Raw genomic sequence first — 19,683 nt, 5'->3', positions numbered from 1 at the left:
ATTTTATGAACAACTAAAACATGCACTCAAACTAATAAAACATGAGATTAATATTATATTGGGAAACTTTAATTCTAAAATTGGAAGAGGAAGATATAACGATATAGTGGCCAATTTTGGACTAAGAGAGAGGAACAAATGCGGAGATTTATTATTGCAATTCTGCCAAAAAGAAAACTTCATGATACTAAATACCTTTTAAAAGTCACCATCAAGAAGACTTTGTACCTGGAAATCCCCACAAGACAGTAAGGAAATAATAATTAGAAATCAAATAGATTATGTACTAGTAAATAAGAGATTTAAGAATTCTATAACCTCATTAAAAGCTTACCCAGGTGCAGATGCTAATTCGGACTAATAGGAAATTAAGGGTGAAAGTAAAGCAAATGCAGAAATGCAAGGTAGTGGAAAGGTAGGATATTACAAAAACAAATAATTAAGAAACTAAACGTAAGTAAAGCAAGGACTATCAGAGAAATTAGTAATATCAACTGGAAATATTAATGAGAAATGGAACCATATGAAAGAAAAGATAGTCAAGATATGCCAAAGTAATCTAAGAGCTGATAAACCAAAGAAAAAGCAAAAATGGATCACAGAAGACATTTTACAATTAATGGAAGAGAATAGGAAGTGAAATTATTAGATGAACATTATGTGATTTAGACATTTTATGTGATTTATTTAATTCAATTTATGATTCTGGAATTATCCCTGATGATTGGTTAAAGTCTACATTTGTCACAATTCCAAAGAAAAACAATGTGAAGACCTACAATGAATACAGAACTATCAGTCCCATGAACTACACACTTAAAATATTTTTGAGAAAACAGCATTCAAGGATTTATCACAAGTGTGGGGATATTTTAAGTGAAAATCAGTTTGTATTTAGGAACAAAGAGGGCAGGAAGAAGGAAAACATCATGGTTGAAAAACCTTAGAGACTGGTATGGCATAAGCACTGTATCACTATTTAGAGATGCAGTGTCAAAAGATCAAGTAGCCTTAATGACAGCTAACCTCCAATAGGAGAAGGAACTAAACAAGAAGAAGACAGCTAAGACCTAACTCAAATAAACAATCTCCAAATACTCTAAACAGCCAACAAAACCAGATATGGAAATAGAAAGCCAGCAGAGGAGGGGGTGCTTCCCAGTGTATTGCACAGAGTGTTGCATTTGCTTGATGGGCAGAAGTCAGGGGTGTATGCTCAGTGCAAGGAGCTGCAAACACTTAGGGAACAAGTTTGTTCCCTGGAAACCAAGTTGGGGGATTGGGGCATTTTCCAGATTACACGCTGCAACTTACTCTCAACATATATGCTAAGTGCCCCTTTGTATTGCCTGTGTTTCCACATTGGTGTTGCTGAACTGTCAGCAAGGTGCTGTTCATGTTTCCCGTGCTTTGATTCGAATTTTAATGATGTGTTTTTGCCCTACAACATTGTAAGTGTGCTGCAGGAAAGGAGCTGTATTTTTCTGTTGCAGGGAGCCTTGCCCCGCATTTTATGCACTGTAGCGTGTTGCAATATGGATTGTTCTCCCCCCCCCCCGTGCTTGCTTCCTCCACCCCCTCGCTGTGGGGAGAGAAATCTTGGCTTTCCCCTCCTTTCCTCCCCACAGATCCCAAACCCAATACCTCCCTCCTCCTCTGCTTGCTTCCAATATAACTTGAGCTTGTCAACAGAGAAGGGGAGGATAGAACAGCTGAGTGGATTTCTGATTCCAACCCTTTCTAATGCACTTTTTATTTTTCTATTTATTTATCATATTTTTATACCACCTGATATGTGCATCTCTAGGCGGTGTACAAATTTTAAAACAATATTTAAAAATCAGCATGGATTAAAATACAACACAATGAAAACAGCAGCATAAAAACAGAAATAAAAGTAGTAACATAAAACAATTGTTAAAACAAATTATTAAAATTAATTATAATTAAAATTCTAAATTCTAATTAAAAACTTGTGAGAGCAGGTGAGTCTTGAGGGTCTTCCTGAAAACAAACATAGAAGGAGATGCTCTTATTTCAGCAGGGAGCATATTCCAAAGCCCTGGGGCAGCCACAGAGAAAGCCCGGTCCTAGCTCGCTACCAGATGAGCTGGTGGCAACCATAACTGGACCTCTCCAGAAGATCATAACAGGCAGCAGGGTTCATGACAAAGAAGGCACTCTCCTAAATACCCGTACCCAAGCTGTTAAGGGCTTTATAGGTAATAACCAGCACTTAGTATTTCACCCAGAAACATATTGGCAGCCAGTGCAGTTCCCTTAAAACCAATGTTATGTGGTCCCTTCGAGTTGTCCCAGAGACGAATCTGGCTGCCGCATTATGTACCAATCATAGTTTCTGGACTACGTACAAAGGCAGCCCCATGTACAGCGCAGTACCACAGTCAAGCCTGGAGGTTACCGGCATATGTACCACAGTTTTAAGGTCATTTACCTCTAGAAATGGATGTAGCTGTCATATCAGCTGAATCTGATAAAAAGCGCTCCTGGCCACTGCCTCAGCCTGAGAAATCAGAGAGAGCTTTGGGTCCAGGAGCACTCCCAAGCTACGTATCTGATCTTTCAGGGGAGTGTAAACCCATCCAGAACAGGCAGATCTAAACCATCTCTTTTACAGAAGAGGAAGCCCATTAAACTAAATCATTTGCTTCTGTGCAATCCCACTTACTAGAAGGTAAAGGACAGGGAGAGAGAACAGTCACTTACTTAAAGGGAAGCCCATTGAACTGAATCATGATTCATTTACTTCTGTGCAATCCTCCTTCTCACTGGAGGAGCACTCGCCTCCCCTCCTCCTCTTCCTTCCTAGGTATGTATGTATGTATGTATGTATGTATTTCTCTGGAGGTGTGCCAGTTCCTGTCTTTCCCCATCCTGGCTCACCACGGGATTCTATTTCACTCCCCCACCCAAATAAGCAGTTCCCTTGTTTTGTCACTCCAAAGGATCTCCTCACACACCCCACTCCCCATCTTTTTTTTTGTTTCCCCCCGATTTTTCTTGTGCAAAACTGGAAGGATGCAAGATAAAGTCAGATTTTTGTTTTGGAATGGTGCTCTCCTGCTGCTGGAGTATTTGCACAAGGCAGCTGAGAAGTTACCAAAAAAATTTTCACCCCCCACCGCAACTCCATTGGCCCAAATCAAGCAGGAGGAGGGGCAGATAAAGGCATTTCAAGGAGAATAAGGACAGTGCTGCCTTGAAAACACGTTGCGATGGACAGAACATATGAATGGCTACCAGCCTACAATGAAGCATTGAATAATGCTTTACTCTTGGTTTTAAATCATTGCACTATTTTGTCACACTTTGCAATGCTTTACTTATTGCTAATATTGTAGTCTGGTAAATTTCCTGGAGAAGCTAAGAGAATCAGATAGGTATGTGGACGAGACCTTCAAGGATGTGATAGAGGCATCTCATACCCAGGCTGATGACTCCTCTGCTGTCAGGGAGAATGAAGGTCTTGGGGAAGGAGGACATCATTCTGAGAAAGAGGGAAATCCTCCCTTAGAAGGGATCCCTTCCATGAATGATCTTCTTGCACAGGGGATACTCCTCCGGTGGGGTGGGGGCCAACTAGTAGTGGGCGATTCGATCATTAGGGGTATAGAGAGATGGGTCTGTGACCCACGTGTAGACTGTGTGGAGACTTGGCTGCCTGGTGTGAAGGTTGCAGATGTCATACGGTATCTAGATAGGCTCTTATGCAGTGCGAGGAAGGGATCAGCTGTTGTGGTGCACGTTGGCACCAACGTTGTTGGAAAATGCAGCCAGGAGACCCTGGCAGCAAATTTAGGCTGCTAGGTAGCATATTGGTCCTGGTCCACCAGGGTAGCATTCTCTGAAGTGCTATCTGTTAAGAACATAAGAACAGCCCTGCTGGATCAGTCCCAAGGCCTACCGGTATACACTGATGGGAACTGAGCTGTTGATGACTGACCAGGAGAAGGAACTTGGGGTTGTGGCGGACAGCTCATTGAAAGTGTTGACTCAATATGTGGCAGCTGTGAAAAAGTCAAATTCTGTACTTGGAATCATTAGGAAGGGATTTCAGAATAAAACTTCTAATATTATAATGCCCTTATACAAAACTATGGTGCGGCCACATTTGGAGTACTGCATGTATTTCTGGTCACCGTATCTTAAGAAGGACATTGTAGAAAGGGAAAAGGTGCAAAAGAGGGTAACCAAGATGATCAGGAGCCTAGAGCACATTCCTTACTAGGCAAGGCCTCAACACCTGGGGCTTTTTACTTTAGAAATAATTAGACTGAGGGGACACATGATAGAAGTCTATAAAATCAGGCATGGTATGGAGAAAGTGGATAGAACTTTTCTTCCTCTCATATAGCATTAGAACCCATTAAACTGATTGCCAAGAAATGTAGGACTGACAAAAGGAAGTACTTTTTCACACAGCATATAATCAGCCTTTGGAATTCTCTGCCACAAGATGTGTTGGCAGCCAACAGCCTGGATGGCTTAAATAGAATAGATAAATTCATGAAGGACAGGTCTATCAATGGCTACTAGTCTAAGGGCTATAGGTCACTTCCAGCCTCACAGTCAAGATGCCTCTAAATACCAGTTGCAAGGGAGCAGCACCAGGAGAGAGGGCATGCCCTCAGCTCTTGCATGTGTTTTTCCAAAAGGCATCTGGTGGGCCACTGTGTGGAACAGGATGCTGGACTAGATAGACCTTGGTCCTAATAATAATAATAATAATAATAATAATAATAATAATATTTTGATTTCTATACCGCCCTTCCAAAAATAGCTCAGGGCGGTTTACAAAGAGAAACAACAAATAAATAAGACGGCTCCCTGTCCACAAAGGGCTCACATTCTAAAACTAAACATAAGATAGACACCAGCAACAGTCACTGGAAGTACTGTGCTGGGGGTGGATAGGGCCAGTTACTCTCTCCCTGCTAAAAAAAAAGAGAATCACCATGGTAAAAGGTGCCTCTTTGCCCAGTTAGCAGGGGTATCCAGTAGGGCTTTTCTTGTGTTCTTATGAGTCTAGCCAGGTCTTGCTCTCAGAGGCACTCTTGGGCCAAGCAGACACCAGGACTTGACAGTTAGGGTGAGGGCAGATGGGCACCAGTCAGGCACCCATCCACCCAAAATTCAAAACAAAAAAACTCTGGGGTGTGGGGGAGGGAAGAGAAGATAGCCTGGCAGGCTGGGCACCAGACAGAACACACCAGCCTACAAAAACAAAAAATGAATCCAGGAGCAAGGGTGCAGCTTGGGGCTGCAAAATAAAAAATTTAAAAAATAAGCACAGCACCCTAGTTATTAAAGTCACTGGGTGCTGGATATGAGGAAGAAGAAGAAGAAATTCAAAGCAGAAACACCCAGTTAAAGCCACTGGAGCTACCGGTACAATTAAAAAAATTTTTTTTTAAAGGAAAGCAGTTGGTACTGCAGGAGGGGAAAGAACAGAGCAGCAGATAAGAAGGCACTCACTCTCACTTTCTGCCTTTCTTTCCACTGAGCCAAGCAAGCCCCAAGCTACCACTCTTCTCTCCTCTGCTGCTGTGTGCTGTGCTGCAGTCTCTGCCCTTCCCCTGTATCTTTCATCCTTCCTCTTCAAGAGGCACTGGCACACAGTAAGGGCTCTCTGCCTCCCAAGCTCTTAAATACTTTTTGAAACCCCTTCCTTTGGCCTCCCCCTCCCTGCTTCCCCCCACCCCCAGCCAATGGGGTCACAGTTGCCCATGCCAACACTTTATTTCAATGATAACAAGCCAATCAAGAAACAAGGTGATCTCAAGCCAATCAGAAGCTAGTGCCAGAAAACCAATCACCAACTTGGAAAAACATGACTAGCCAAAATGGCACTCAAGTAACTCAAATTGGTTTGAGCTTGAATCAGATAGTTTCAATTCAAACTTTGATCAGTCCCTTTATTTCAAGGGCAATTATATTCTATTTTGAATCAGATTTTGAGCTTGAATCTATTTGAATTGAATCAATTTGCCATTCTTAGCCACAACTTCCATTATTGTGGCTAGGCATTTGTTGCTTGGAGGGAAATTAGGATGGAGCAAGCAGGCGGTGTCCAGACACAATAACGGGAGTTTCAGCTGTTTCCTAGTATACTGGGGATCCTACAGTTCGTCTTCAAGAATATTGTATATTATTTATGATGCTGATGCTGATTTCTGGAGCTCCTACAAGAACTAGGTGCAGTACATAACACAAAAATAAGACACAAGTTTATGAAAAGTGGGCTGAATGATATAAATAGTTCATTTTGACAGCTTTCTTAGATTAAGCTATTCAGATCAAGAGACTGTGTAAATAACATGAAGCAGTCCAAAATGGGCTTCATCCACTTGGGAAGCCGCAAAGCACAGATAGAAGAGAAAGTAAAAGACGGGCTCTAGTTACTACTAGTGCCTTGTATGGGGCCTGGCTCCCTATGCATCACCTCATAGCCTGCAATGTTTCATAGATGAAAATAGGCCACATTCTCATTGGTATAAGAACATCCCAGTTCTCATACCAAGGATCCCTGCCTAGCCCCCCAATATTGTTACAGATTGCTGAAGACTGTGTTTGTATTTATTTATTCTGCAAAGTCTTCCTTCCACCATTTTAAAAGTCTGGAAAGTGTTTTGTTCTTTTGGTTAAAGATATACCAGAAAAATAGAATTGTCCTATATTAGGTTATTAACAATTAAATCTACCTCAGCAACTGAAATGTGTGAATTGGCAGGCCATGACTGGACCATGCACTGCCAGGAGAGAGTGTGCACTCACTCCCCACCTCAAGTTTGACTTCTAGAGCAGGGGTTCCCAACCTTGGGTCCCCCAGATGTTGTTAAGGTCCTCCTACCCACCCTCCACAGTCTAGGGATGATGGGAGTTGTAGTCCAATAATATCTGGAGACCCAAGGTTGGGAACCCCTGATCTAGAGGCCCTGCAAAAGGCTGCAGAACCCGAAAACAACTCCAGCAACTTGCCTTACAAATGTTAACAAGCTGCCTCCTCCCGAAAGCCAAAATTAGGGTCAGTGATTTACCAGGACAGCTCTGGTATTGCCCTGTCATGGGGCTGTGTGGCCCTGAAATCCCCTGGAGCACCCCTCCCTCTTTCCCCATATACTGCTCCTGCTGACTGTTCTGCTGTGCCTGGGGATGGGGGAAAGGTCCTTTGGGTTGCTTAGCAACCACACAGTACACTCCACAGCCATGTCCTTCTGACCTAGGGAGCAGGCTCATACCTGGCTGCCTAGTACGGTAACTACAACTGCTCCAGGCCATCCACTTGAGTAGGAAAAAATGGCAGCCAGGCTGGGACAGAAAAAGTAGCTGGAGTGGTGCCACCTAGCTAGCAGCTATGCCCTGGGCAACCATTTAAGGCTGGCATCCAGCCACCAACAAATGTCCCTTCTGTCCAATGACTGGCTAGTCCTCAGAATATAATGTAAACACCCTGATAGATCCAAAAGACCTGTTTATAGTATGCAAGCAAACGTGTCAAGGAAATTCCTGGTGGGATAATAGAGTGACTGTGTGTATGTGTGTATTCACGTAAAGTAAATGAGAGAGAGAGGAGGAGTAAGTGAGTGAGTGAGAAGTGAGGGGCTTCTATGCTTCAGGAGAGGTTGCTCGTATACATGTGTAAAATATATATATATGGACACGAGAAAAGCTACCAAATTCCCAAGCTACAAAAAACTCCACTGTTTACAAAAGAGCTGAATGTCAGGGGACTAGAATAGATGGACTATTCTAGTCAGGGCAAACTTATATTTCTACTAACCCCTTACCTCCAGCAGTGGGAGAGAATAAAAGCAGAACATTCCTGACTAATCGTGGTTGAGAACCTACCCAGGTAGCCGGTGTAACAAGGTGACATATGACACCTGCCTGCCTGAGGCCCTTGAAAACTAACCAGCATGGGAAGGAGAAAGATGTTATATCTTTTAATCTGTGAGCCACACAAAATGAGTGTTTGTGCTGATATGGATAACACCTTCCCCTGTTTGCATAGTACAGGAACAACAAGTGCAAGGACTTCAACATCAGTTCCACTTCAGTGGCCAGCCAGTCAGAGGGAAAAGAGAAGAGACGTAGGCTATGCACCGGGCAGAGGGAACAGGAGTCCATTCTTTTTCTGCCCTTTTGATGTAGGAGTTTCCTGCCTACATGAGCTTTGGTAGTAGGAGATTGGCCCTTGTCACATGATTTGAGCAGCATTGTCAGCAAGCGTGAGTTCTGCACTGGCAGTGATGAACCAAGAAAGATATATGGGGTAGAAGCAGACAGCTCAAAGAGTACTTGCCGACTTCTTGTGTGGTGGCAGTGGGAAAGGCCATATTTGTGATAGGGATTCTTAGGGAAAAGACCAAAAATAAAACTGCAAGTTTCGTAATGCCCTTATACACACATGGGCTGGAACATTTGCAATATTGTGTACAGTTCTTGTTGTCCCATCCGTCCCCACAAAGAATATTGAAAAATTGGAAAAGGTGCCCTAGGGTGGAAACATTTCAGAGGTGTTTTAGCTTAGTAAAGTGACTAGAATGAAACATTTCATCTGCTTAATTCTGGCAGATCTGGCCACTGTGAATGCACAAAAGCAGGGTCAATCAATCAATCAAAATTTATTATGATTTTAGATCAAACAGAGCAGGGTCAGTACAGGACAGTCTAGTGGCAGTCCTAATGACAGTGCAGAACATAACCCCTCTTTATATTTTAATTCAGCAGAGTCCATATGTTGGCTTGGAGATGATACCATCCTCTGGCCCGATCTACCATGCAATGGGTGTGTGTGAGTGAACACGTCCCATTCCCCGCCCATTGTTCAGTTATGCATAATTGTGTGGGGCGTGGGGTGCTGGAATGTCCAAAACTTCCCTCATCATGTGATTTAGGTAATACTTAGTATTTAAATTGCGTGATGATAAATGGTTCAAACACCACTTTTGTGTGATTATTTGGCCGCATGACAATGTGGTGTGTGTGTGTGTGTGTGTGTGTGTGTGCATTCTCATAGCAGCGTGGTGTAGTGGTTAGAGTGCTGGACTAGGACCGGGGAGACCCGAGTTCAAATCCCCATTCAGCCATGAGACTTGCTGGGTGACTCTGGGCCAGTCACTTCTCTCTCAGCCTAACCTACTTCACAGGGTTGTTGTGAGGAGAAACTTAAGTATGTCGTACACCACTCTGGGCTCCTTGGAGGAAGAGCGGGATATAACATGTAAAAAATGAAATAAATAAATAACCCTTAATTGTGTGATTTGGTAGGGCTAACAGGCAGTATTGTCCAAACGGACCCCCAGTGTCTGTCTTAGTGCTGCCAATTCATGATATAAAAGGAAAAGCTCTGAGTGCCACCTGGGGGTAGAGTGCTCTGGCCCAAAGGACAGGGTTTCAAACTCCTGCCTGAAACCCTGGAGAAGCTGCTGCCAGTCAGTGTTGAAAGTGCTGAGCTAGATGGGCCAATGGTCTGGTATAGGCAGCTGCTTATATTCACATATTCCTATGTGGAGCCAGGTGGCAGAGCCCAGAATTGTTTAGCAGGTCCAGGGATGAAGCCCACCATTTTTTGAGTCCAGGAGTGGAGGGCAATAGTTTTTGCCAGATGTGAAAGAGGATTTCAGTGGTTTGGGGTGAGTTTTAGGCCAAGTCTAGTGCAAAGATTGTCTATTTACTGAAGGTGTGCATTCTAAAAACAAAACACACAAATCTGCTGAAAGAGGGTGGGTGGGGGTGGGGGTGGGGGAACAGCCTTGGCCCTGACTTTTCTGCCAACTGGCCAGGCTGAATGTTTTTTCCTGGTTGGCTGGCAACCCTGGTTTGTCCTGCATGGGAGTTGTCCTCAGCGTAGCTCCTAAAGGTGTTAAATCCAAGTAACTTCAGCCCCAATCCCTGTGCCCAAGCTCCATCCTCCCAGCTATTTATCATTACCTGCTGTCCATACTCCGGCAGCCAATTTTCCATCCACGTCACAAGCTCTGGCCCCATCAGCAGGAGTATGACTCTGAGGAAGCGAGTCTCAAACTCCATTACAGACCTGAAGAGCATTGCTAATGTGACAACAAAGATACCTCGTAGAGTTGAATGGCCAATGGCAGGGGTAGACAATGGGTGGGCATGAGAGGTCAGAGCTGCTTGGATTAAGGACTAGAGTTCTGTTTCTTGCTATGAGGATTGAGTGGTGTCTCCTGGCTCGTGTGAAGTCAGAACTCTGATTAGGTTTACTTGGTGTCAGGGTGGATTTGATTTAAATCAAACTGATTTAAATCACGATTTAAATCACTAGCAGGGTGGATAAAAATAAAAAAAATCCAATTTAAATCAAAAAAATCCAATTTAAATTTAAAAAATCAGATTTTTTTGATTTAAATCAATTTTTTTGATTTAAATCAGATTTTTTTGATTTAAATTGGATTTTTTTTATTTTTATCCACCCTGCTAGTGATTTAAATCGTGATTTAAATCAGTTTGATTTAAATCAAATCCACCCTGCTTGGTGTGTACAGAATGGTGTGAAAACTGGAACTCCAGAGATTATGGCCTAGTCTATGCATGCTGTACAAAGAGATGGAAGTGTGGACTATCCCACTTTAAACTGTGAGGGGTGTCTTTTTTAAAGTGTTCTTCTTTGTAAGTCTCACAGTGTGTATGCATGAACCACACATGCATGCACGCACGCACGCACGCACGCACGCACACACTGTGGCGTTAGACTTCTTTTTTTTTAAGGAGATTTTTTTCCCAATGTGATTTTTTTTCAAAAGTGTGATCTCCCACCTTTTGGTACAGTCCATCCCTCTACCTTCTTGTTCTCCTTCATGTGTGGGTCAAGTCATATTCCTTCCTGAGGAAGGAGAATAATGTCCAGTTGCTAGTGGTGCTGGTGGAGTTAGGAAGTCTCCAATTCCAATCTCACCTCAGCCATGAACTTACCAGGTGGCCTTAGTCAAGACATTGTTGTTGGTCCAACTCACTGTCCCCATTCCACCCCATCTGCAATATGGGACTGATAATGTGGGGGATGATCAAACATATAGTGTTGCTATGAGGATTATTACAATAAATAATGTGGAGTGCTTGTTATACTTGAAGCAAATGACAAATATTAGACAAATAAATGACAAATATGAGAAGGAAGATATAGGCATTTGTTTCCTTGCTGTGGGAATAAAGAGGGGGTGCAGTACAATGGCTTCTATTCAAGTTCTTTCTCCCTCCTGGTGTGCTTAGTTATCTTGTGTGTCCGTGCATATTTCAAACCTATGTATGTGTGTACAAAAAGAATGCTGTCTCTGATATCTCTACACATTTTTTCATGTTGGGCTGAGTGAAAAATTGTGGCAATCTTCCATGTACAATCCAGATAGAGGCTAAGGAGGGGAGGAAAAAATCAAATATATATTCTTCAGAGCAAATTAGACAGAAGAAATTGGTCTTACGGACATACAGAATCCAGCCTCTTTGTCTGGCCCCCTTTGTCTGACCCTCTAGACAAGTGGTTGTATTATATTGTTATCTTATTGTATGCCATTTTGGAGGCTTATTGACTGAAAAGTAGTCTAAAAATATCATTATAAACAAACAAACCAACAAATAAATGTGACACTTGATCTACAGCAATAGCCAAAGCACACTGGCACATGTCCACTGAAATCCTTCAAGTGTTGCTTTTTGATGTACTATTCCTTGGGTCCTTGCTGTTGCTATGCAACATGATGTGGTGACCTTCACACATTTACATCATATGTGCTTCCTACATTTCTAATAAGTGGGTGGGGTTGTTTCTTTTGCATGCTGAGAGCAATTTTAGGTTTGTTTGCTTTAAAAAGGCAGTATAATTGAGCTTAGCCAAACATATACCTCTTTATTTGCTGCTTACTTTGCTGGGACAGGCAATGTCTGAAAAAAGGTAAGGAAAGAACCTTGGAAAGACATTTTTGTCAAAGTCTGAGAAGCAGGTGGCTGTCTGCAAAATTAGAAAGCTGTATTACAAAGTGGTCTTTTGTGAGGAGTGGTGAACAGGTAAACCTACATATTGTTGGTTTAAGAAAAAAAGAGGAAATTTTTAAAGCATATGTAGAAAGATTCGAATGGTCCATGGTCCCTTGTTCCTTTTCTTACAGCTGCTGCTTTGGGCATGCCTTATAGGGAACTATGGTCAATAGGAAACTGGATCATCATGCAAATATTAGGAATACTGGCCAACACCCAGAGCAAGAACTGTACCAGCACTATTGCACATGTACAAGAGAATGGCTTAGTTGCACTCAAAACAGTGAGTGCACAAGAGCACTATATCGTTCTCGCACAAAAGTTCCTATTGAAAAAAATGAGGCATGCTGCAGTTGCACAATTGTAGCTACTAACAAGTAGCTAGTGCAAGAGTTTTGCACTAGCATAAAATTCTTCCACAAGCAGTTTGTTGCTCTGGAGGGCAGCCATTCAGTTTTTGGGTGTTCCTCAAGCTGAGTCCACCTCATGTGGAGGATTCTATAGCCCCATTCAAACATTAAGTTGCAAGTGTGGACAGATGTTTGTACACATGGACATGGTTTTATGTGAATGACTGTACATGTGTCAACTTTAAAAGTTCAAAGGCAGGGAACAGTTAGGAAGTGTACTGTGCATTGAACATTATGTGTGAATATTCATACAGATCTATTCTTGTGTACACTGTGCACAGACTATACATGCATTGAATCTAATGTGTGAATAGGGTTTATGTCTCATATCAATGAGGCATCCTCCAGAGCTACAAAAATTCTACCAGTTGCTTCAATCAGTGCAAGAATGATGATTAATAAGGATTAATTTATCTAGCATTTTGTGACCTATGGCACTTGGGGCAATTTATAGTAGATTTGGGCTGGTCCAAAGATTTGTTTTAACATTTGTCTGTGCCTCCTGGGACATGCCAGCAGTGTGTTCATCTCAGGTAACAATCCTGTTTGGAACCCCTTCACAATCATTAATCCATTCTGCACTGACCTATCACTCATTGACTGGACCAGGCCAAAGTCCTGGCCCAGGGTGCAATGTGACGTTCCATTGATGCTGCCTCCCTGCAGACTCTATCTTCCACCCCCTCTAGTATGCCAAGTCAAGAGGTTCTGTGAGGGCAAGTGCATCAGAAATGTGCTGGATAAAAAGTACCACATGCACACTCCTTTGAGAATACAATTAATCATCCCTCTTTTGTGGTCTGTGGTTTTCAATGAGCACAGATTTTAATCTTTCAAGAAGAGTCTTTTATCTAAAACATCTGATACCCAACCCAAGAAGAAGCTTCTCCATTTGTATGGTCATTGATATGGGTGAGGATATTTGCGAGCTGATTGATGTGCACAGGGAGAGTGTGTGGTACAGCTCTTTCATGGGACACTATCACTTTGGAAGAAACACCTGTGAGGAGTTTCTTAGAATGAAAGCAACCCTGTGCTAAAATCTGCCTACACTTGGAAAATTATTTTTTCATTTATATGGAGGCTTGGATGTGGGAGCTTTGCCTATACAATCCAATATGGTACTTCCCTGTGAGATTTGAGATTCAAATGACTCTAAAAGGAGACAGACTGAAAGCTAGTTTTGTAATTTCCCACCAGGTAATAGATAACAAAGATGTCAGAGGAGGGATCCCAAGCCCTACAAGGCATGATAGCCAGCATATAAATTAATAGAGCTACACTCTGAGTCTGACTTTTACAGGTGTGGTAGATTCTTCAGCAGGAACTGGAGCCATGCAAGAAAGTCATCAGGACAGAGACTACTTGATATGTTGGTGAGACATTAACTAGTGGGAATCTAATAAGGGCCTTTCAGTATGATTAGTACAAGTGTCCCAAATGCTCTTTATGTCTTCATAAGCTAAACCAGCAGGTTCCTTTGCAATGACAAGAACAATAACATTCATCTGCACATAATAGATGGAAGGGAACAGCATTGTGATGGAGGGGATAGCAACACAAGGCCTTTCAGCATATTTGGTCTCCAGTCCAATTTCCTTCCCTCCCCACAGTTCAGGGCTCTGGAACAGCATTGTACACCTATGACAGAAGAGCACAAAAGAGATTCCAACTAACTTTATTTACCCAGATCTCATTCCACAGATAGGACAGACAGTCAGACAGCAACAGTTGGACAGACAGTACCACGGCGACATCCACAGGGCATGAAGACTGAGCAACAAGGCCAGACCAAGGAGCAGCACAAGGGATGGTTAAGGCTCCGCACTCCTTGCAATCAGCACTTAAGTGGCTCCTGCCCCTCATGTTTGCTGCTGTTGAGTGGTATTGGATGCTGGAACAGGACAGGAACCCTGGGGAGCACAGCAGAAGAGAACATATCCAGAGGCAGGGAAAGAAAGCTAGGAGTCTCCATTATCCCACCTTCAATGAAGCTCTCTCTAGCTATGAGAACAATTGTATGGCACCTTGGTTCAACGAATGAATCTGCTGGCATAGAAACTTGTGGAATTCCCCTATAAATACCAAGGGCCTCAATTTTCCTAGTAAAACTTCTTGGAACTTCACTTCACCCTCTTAAGAAACACTTCCAGCCATTAGGGGAAGAAATCTTTCCCAGGATCCCAGCTGAAACATCCCAGCCCTCATCTTTGTCGAGAGCAGCAGAATATACTATGTTTGGGACCTATGAAACAGGCAAAAAAGTTTGCATGAGTTCATGGGCCTGAGCCCGATTTAGGGACAAGCTGATTCAAAAGAGTAACAGAACATACCTGGGACTCATCTCCATCCGTCTGATTGGGCAAGGACTTCTGTGGAGTGTGGAAGGCCTGCAATGAGAGCAAGGACCGAGTTCAGTCTGGACCGATCCATCTCAGAGTGTAGTCTGCAAGCACTGACATGGCATGAAACATGGGCAGCCTTTTCCCACCAAATTCATAGAAGAGCAACATCTACCCTGAGCATGAGATCCCATACAACAGAAAGATGGACTAGGATAGCACTTCTTTGACCCAAGATGCAGGGCCCCTGCCCTGAACTTCACCATGCAACAATGCAATACAATCGCACATACCAGGTTTACTCTAATGAGGCAACCCAAACCTGAGATGGGACTTCCAACACACTCTTCAGAGGGTGGGAGATAATTTTCCTTAAGAAAGCTGCTGGCACCAGGTAGTGAACTCTCATCCCTCAGGAGACTGCCCCATCAGAGGCCAAGTCATTGTACAATGGGGCCCCAAAGGAACCGAGGTTCAGGTGACAGGGACTCCCCATGTGATTCCTCACTTGAACCTCCAATGGCAGTAGCCACAAGGGAACCTGAGTTCTCTCTCTCTCTCTCTCCCTCCCCCCTGATCATAGAATTCCTGGCCCAAGAGTCAAACCACCTCATATACTAATAGGCAGCTGAAAGGAGGCAAAGTACTCCCCTACCTACATGGCAAGGACTGATGGCGAGTGAGAGTGCCATAAAACCAAGGTCAAAAGGAAGAGCTACAGACTGTAAGTGAGCTGCAGCACTACAAAGACAGACAGCCTGGAGGAAGCTGTTGATGTGCAACATCCTGTATTAACCAAGTGCTGTCTTTGTTATCAGACTTAACCGCTTGCTGACTGAATCCTTAGATTCTGTCAATACTTGACACGACCCTGCCTCCATGGAATTCTGCTTAACCCATGGCCTAAACTTGTGTGCTCCTAGCCAGCCAGCCATCAGACCTCCTGTGTGTCTTGCAATACAGTGTGGATACCTTGCCCAAGTGGCACTGGGCTGGCACAGTTACCTTCTTGGCAGGCTGGATCTCCTCTGTGGATTTAGACCGAGCTTTCACTCCCTGTTTCTGTGGGGAGCTGGGCTGCTCCTGTGGAACAAAAAGGACACATCAATAGTCCATCCTCCTCCCTCAGGATCTTTCATAAACCCCAGTTTGGTATAGCCACTCCAGGTGGGATGAGGGGGTCATGGGTGTGTTTGTATATAGTGCTAGCACTGTAGAATCTGTCTCCGCATGGTGAGAAGTATACTGAGAATCATACTGAGCTGGCCTGGCTGCATGGGTGCTTCTCATCTGATTGGCCCCACCCTGGAAGGTGTGAAGGATGCATGCAATGGGCCATGCCCATAGTTCTGGTAACAAATGCATGTTGCAATGGCATGTAGTTTCACAACAGGAAAGCTTCTCCCGTGCCACTAGCAGAATATGTGAATGAGGCCAATAGGTCTGGCCCAACAACACAGGCATTCATTGGGGTGGCATGCTCTGTATAGCCCTTACCTCATCATTTATGGCCTACTTTGAGGTGGCTCCTGGTACTCACCTCTCAATACAATGTGTCTGGGAAAAGCCAGTACAAGCAAGTACTCTGAAAGGAGAGCTGCAAGATGCCGGAGTGCAATTCTTGGCTTGCGTGCTGTTTCACTGGTGTCTGTTATGTACAAGCCAAGAATTGAGGCTAGGGAGGGAGCTGTAGCTCAGTGGAAGAGCATACGTTTTGCATGCAGATGATCTCAGATTCAATCTCCAGCATCTCCATGTAAGGCTGGCAAAGTCCTCTGTTTGAAACCCTGGAGAGCTGCTACTAATCAGTGTTGATAATGCTGAGCTAGATGGACCAATGGTCTGACTTGGTATCAGGCAGCTTCTTATGCTCAGATGCTGGGGCACACCACTTGGGTTAACTTTTGCAGCTGCTAGGGGAGGCGACCTTTCTTAGGCAGGTTCTGCTTGCAGAAGATAGTACCACTTAACAGCCAAGAACTGCAGAAATTTAAATGCTTCCATAGGAAATAAATAGGTAGAGTTAAGCCCCTCACTGATCCTTACACTCACTTAATATCCATGATCCTATACCTGACTGAGCAAGAGCTAAGGGCTGTCCCATGATACCCAACTATAGTCTCAAATAGTGAAAATCCACTGAAGTACAATAAATTGGGCATTTATATAGAACATATGAAGCTGCCTCATTGGTACATCTGGTCCCATATTGTCTACACCAGGGCTGCTTGAGCCCTCCAGCTGTTGTTGGAAAACAACTCCCATGATCCTCAGCCACAGTGACCAACAGTTAGGGATGATGGAAGTTGTAGTTCAACAACAACTGGAGGACCAAAGTTGTGCATCCCACTCTACACTGACTGACAGCAGCTGCTTAAAAGTCCTCATGGAGAGGTATCCGAGCCCTTGGGTGAGATCCTTTTAAACTGGGGACACCAGAGCTTCAGCACGACCTCTTTTGTTTGCAAAGCAAGTGCTCTTCCACTGAGCTATGACATCTTTCCAAATGCCCTAGGTTTAGCATAGTACCACCATGATGTCTGTACAGTATTTTGGCTCCCTAGTGGATTACACTGGGTAAGACCCTGCTCCACACTTAGTAGTGCTAAACCTCATTTACCCTTGGAAAAAGAAAGCTGGATTTTTTTCCCCCTGTGCCCTTGCTCTTTCTGGATGAAAGCTTCAGCTGCTTCCTCAGAGGTGCTGAACTACTCTAGGGTGATCTGTAATGCATGAATGGCAGTTGCAAAGACTATAACCTTTGGGAAGGTTTCCCCTGAAGCATGGCTTTGCGCCTCTTCAGTGTGGGATCTTTTGTGCATTACCTTTGAGTTCAGCTCCATGACTCCTCCCTGGTGAGCAGTACTGAGAACTTTCTCTGGCCACAAAGAAGAATCTGCAAGGAAAATGCATATCATCTGAAAAACCTTCATCTTCCCTTGTCTGCTCTTCTCTCTCTTTGCCTAGGGATGAGCATAGTACATATGAGAAAGCAAGCAGCTGTGTGACTAGAAGTGGTGTTAGCACTAAAAGAAATATGGATTAATTTCCCTATTTCCTCAGAAACAATTGTATAGTGTTGCAGTCTGAATAATGAACAATGAAATTTCCTGGCAACACAAGTGTAACTTTAGGAAACCGACTGGGAGCACCTGCAACGGAGTAATGGAAGCTTTATTATTATTTTCATTTATATGGTGGTTTGTACTAAACACAGAAGGGCTGTGGTCTTTCTAAGGCATAAGGTGAGTCCTCCCCTGCAGCAGAGCAAGGGGTTGTGGTGGCAACGATGGCACCTTTTCCTGCATATTAGCCTCCATGTGAACCGCCCAGGGACTTTTTTGTATTGGGTGGCATATAAATGTACTAAATAAATAATAAATTAAAATGTGTATGCCACCCCAAAGTGTCAGTTGCCAAGGAAAGCATCTCAGCTCACCTATGGTCGGTTTACTCTAGCTTTTTTCCTGTCTGATAAACTTCCATGAAAGTCTAGACCAGTGAAATCCTGCATGTCAAAAGTCAAAACTGATGATGTTATCAAGCACTGGGCTCTGTGATGGTGTCCCAGAGAAATGCTGTTCTGTGTTGAGACACTGGAAATTTTAAAAAAGAGAGAGACAAAGATGCCATGCAGAAAATCCCAGAGGGAAGGGACTGTAAGAAAATGGGCAAAGTCAGGAGCTAGAAAAAAATTATCAGTTTATTCAGATAGGGTAGTTGTTTTGATGGCTGCTTTTAGCATTTCAGTCCTTGGTGAACTAATGCACCTTTATTTCATCTTTAGAATGGAAATCAGGATAAGCTCGGAACCTACACTTATACCCCATCCTGATGTGAACCTGTTGCATTTCCCCCTTATCCTATCCAATTGTCTTCACTTCACAACCTTTACGTTACATGATTGAAGTCTGGGGTGGTGTATACATTAAATAAATAAATAAAGCTACTCTATATGGATTCAAACCATAGGTCCATCTGGCCCAGTATTATCTTCTCTGCCTGCCAGTGGTTTTTTCAGACAGAGGCGTTTTATAGCACTGCTACTTTAGCTCTCCTCTTTAATAATACATGTTATTTGGAATTACTATTTGGACCCAGAGTGTTGAATGGCATTGAATAAATTAATGAGGGAAACTTGTCCTCCTTTTCCCAGCCTCCATGATCATGAGAATTATTTCTCTCTTACCAGTTTGTGAAACCAAAAGGAATGAAAAGTTCTTAATTTTGGCTGGACTGTACCCATAGGCTGCACACACAAAAAAGCATGGCAGGTGCCAACTCTGACACAGGTAGTAGAGTATGTGGGATGGGAGGTGGCCAGGTGATTCTTCACGTCTTTGTACAACCGTCTACAGTAAGAACATATACAAGACATTACAAAAAGGCTGCTTCTCTTCTCTGCTCCTTCCTTCGCTTCAGTCTGGGCATCTTGGTGCTACTGGACCCTACCCGGGCCTAAGCAACACATCCTCCTATTTAAGTGCCTCCTATCTTCTACTCATGTTTCCCATGGCCACAGCTGAAGCTGCCCCTACAAAAAGGGGCTTTTTTCAGCTTGAATAAAGAGAGCTGTGGCACAAGATACGGGTGCCATGTCCCCACCTGAAAAGTCACTGGAATCCCAAAACCAGCACTAACCTATCATCAGCAGAGTTGTCCTCTTTCACATATGTTCTCTGCCTCTTCCGCCTCTTTAGACAGGGCAAGGAGGGAGCTAAACATCCTATGATCATCTACCCGAAACAGGGCAAGGAGGGAGCTAAACATCCTATGATCATCTACCCGAAACCACAGCTCTTTGGGTTTCTTTTCAAGGTGTACTTCACTCCTAGGTGGCTATGAATCTGCTTTAAAAAACCAAGCACATTGCAGACAGAAAGAATGGTCCTTTTGTGTGCAGTGAGGAAGGGGGC

At 43.5% G+C, this 19,683-nt stretch overlaps 2 protein-coding genes across 12 annotated transcripts in view; both read right to left on the bottom strand.

The window, feature by feature from the left end:
• Window positions 1-10,168, bottom strand: part of SLC34A1 (solute carrier family 34 member 1) — a 36,451-nt gene extending 26,283 nt beyond the window's left edge. For 7 of the 10 annotated variants that reach the window (XM_053300837.1, XM_053300836.1, XM_053300844.1 and 4 more), the window contains exon 1: window positions 5,497-5,691. The gene's annotated coding sequence lies outside the window, so the exon portion shown is untranslated. Of the gene's footprint in view, window positions 1-195; window positions 229-5,496; window positions 5,692-7,058; window positions 7,078-9,954 lie in introns of those variants that run through there. The other 3 variants (XM_053300838.1, XM_053300839.1, XM_053300842.1) reach the window with 3 other exon arrangements.
• A 3,919-nt stretch (window positions 10,169-14,087) lies between these two features.
• The window catches only part of RGS14 (regulator of G protein signaling 14), a 40,714-nt gene continuing 35,118 nt past the window's right edge, over window positions 14,088-19,683 (bottom strand). For both annotated transcript variants that reach the window (XM_053297512.1, XM_053297513.1), the window contains 4 exons: window positions 17,593-17,663; window positions 15,773-15,850; window positions 14,759-14,815; window positions 14,088-14,338 (listed from right to left, as the gene is read on the bottom strand). In XM_053297512.1, coding sequence (XP_053153487.1) covers window positions 14,288-14,338; window positions 14,759-14,815; window positions 15,773-15,850; window positions 17,593-17,663 — 257 coding nt within the window. In that variant the 3' untranslated portion in view covers window positions 14,088-14,287. The remainder of the gene's footprint in view (window positions 14,339-14,758; window positions 14,816-15,772; window positions 15,851-17,592; window positions 17,664-19,683) is intronic.

The sequence above is a fragment of the Hemicordylus capensis genome, chromosome 2 (genome assembly GCF_027244095.1).
Source record: "Hemicordylus capensis ecotype Gifberg chromosome 2, rHemCap1.1.pri, whole genome shotgun sequence".
Classification (NCBI taxonomy): Eukaryota; Metazoa; Chordata; class Lepidosauria; order Squamata; family Cordylidae; genus Hemicordylus; species Hemicordylus capensis.
This window is presented reverse-complemented; position numbering and strand designations above follow the sequence as displayed.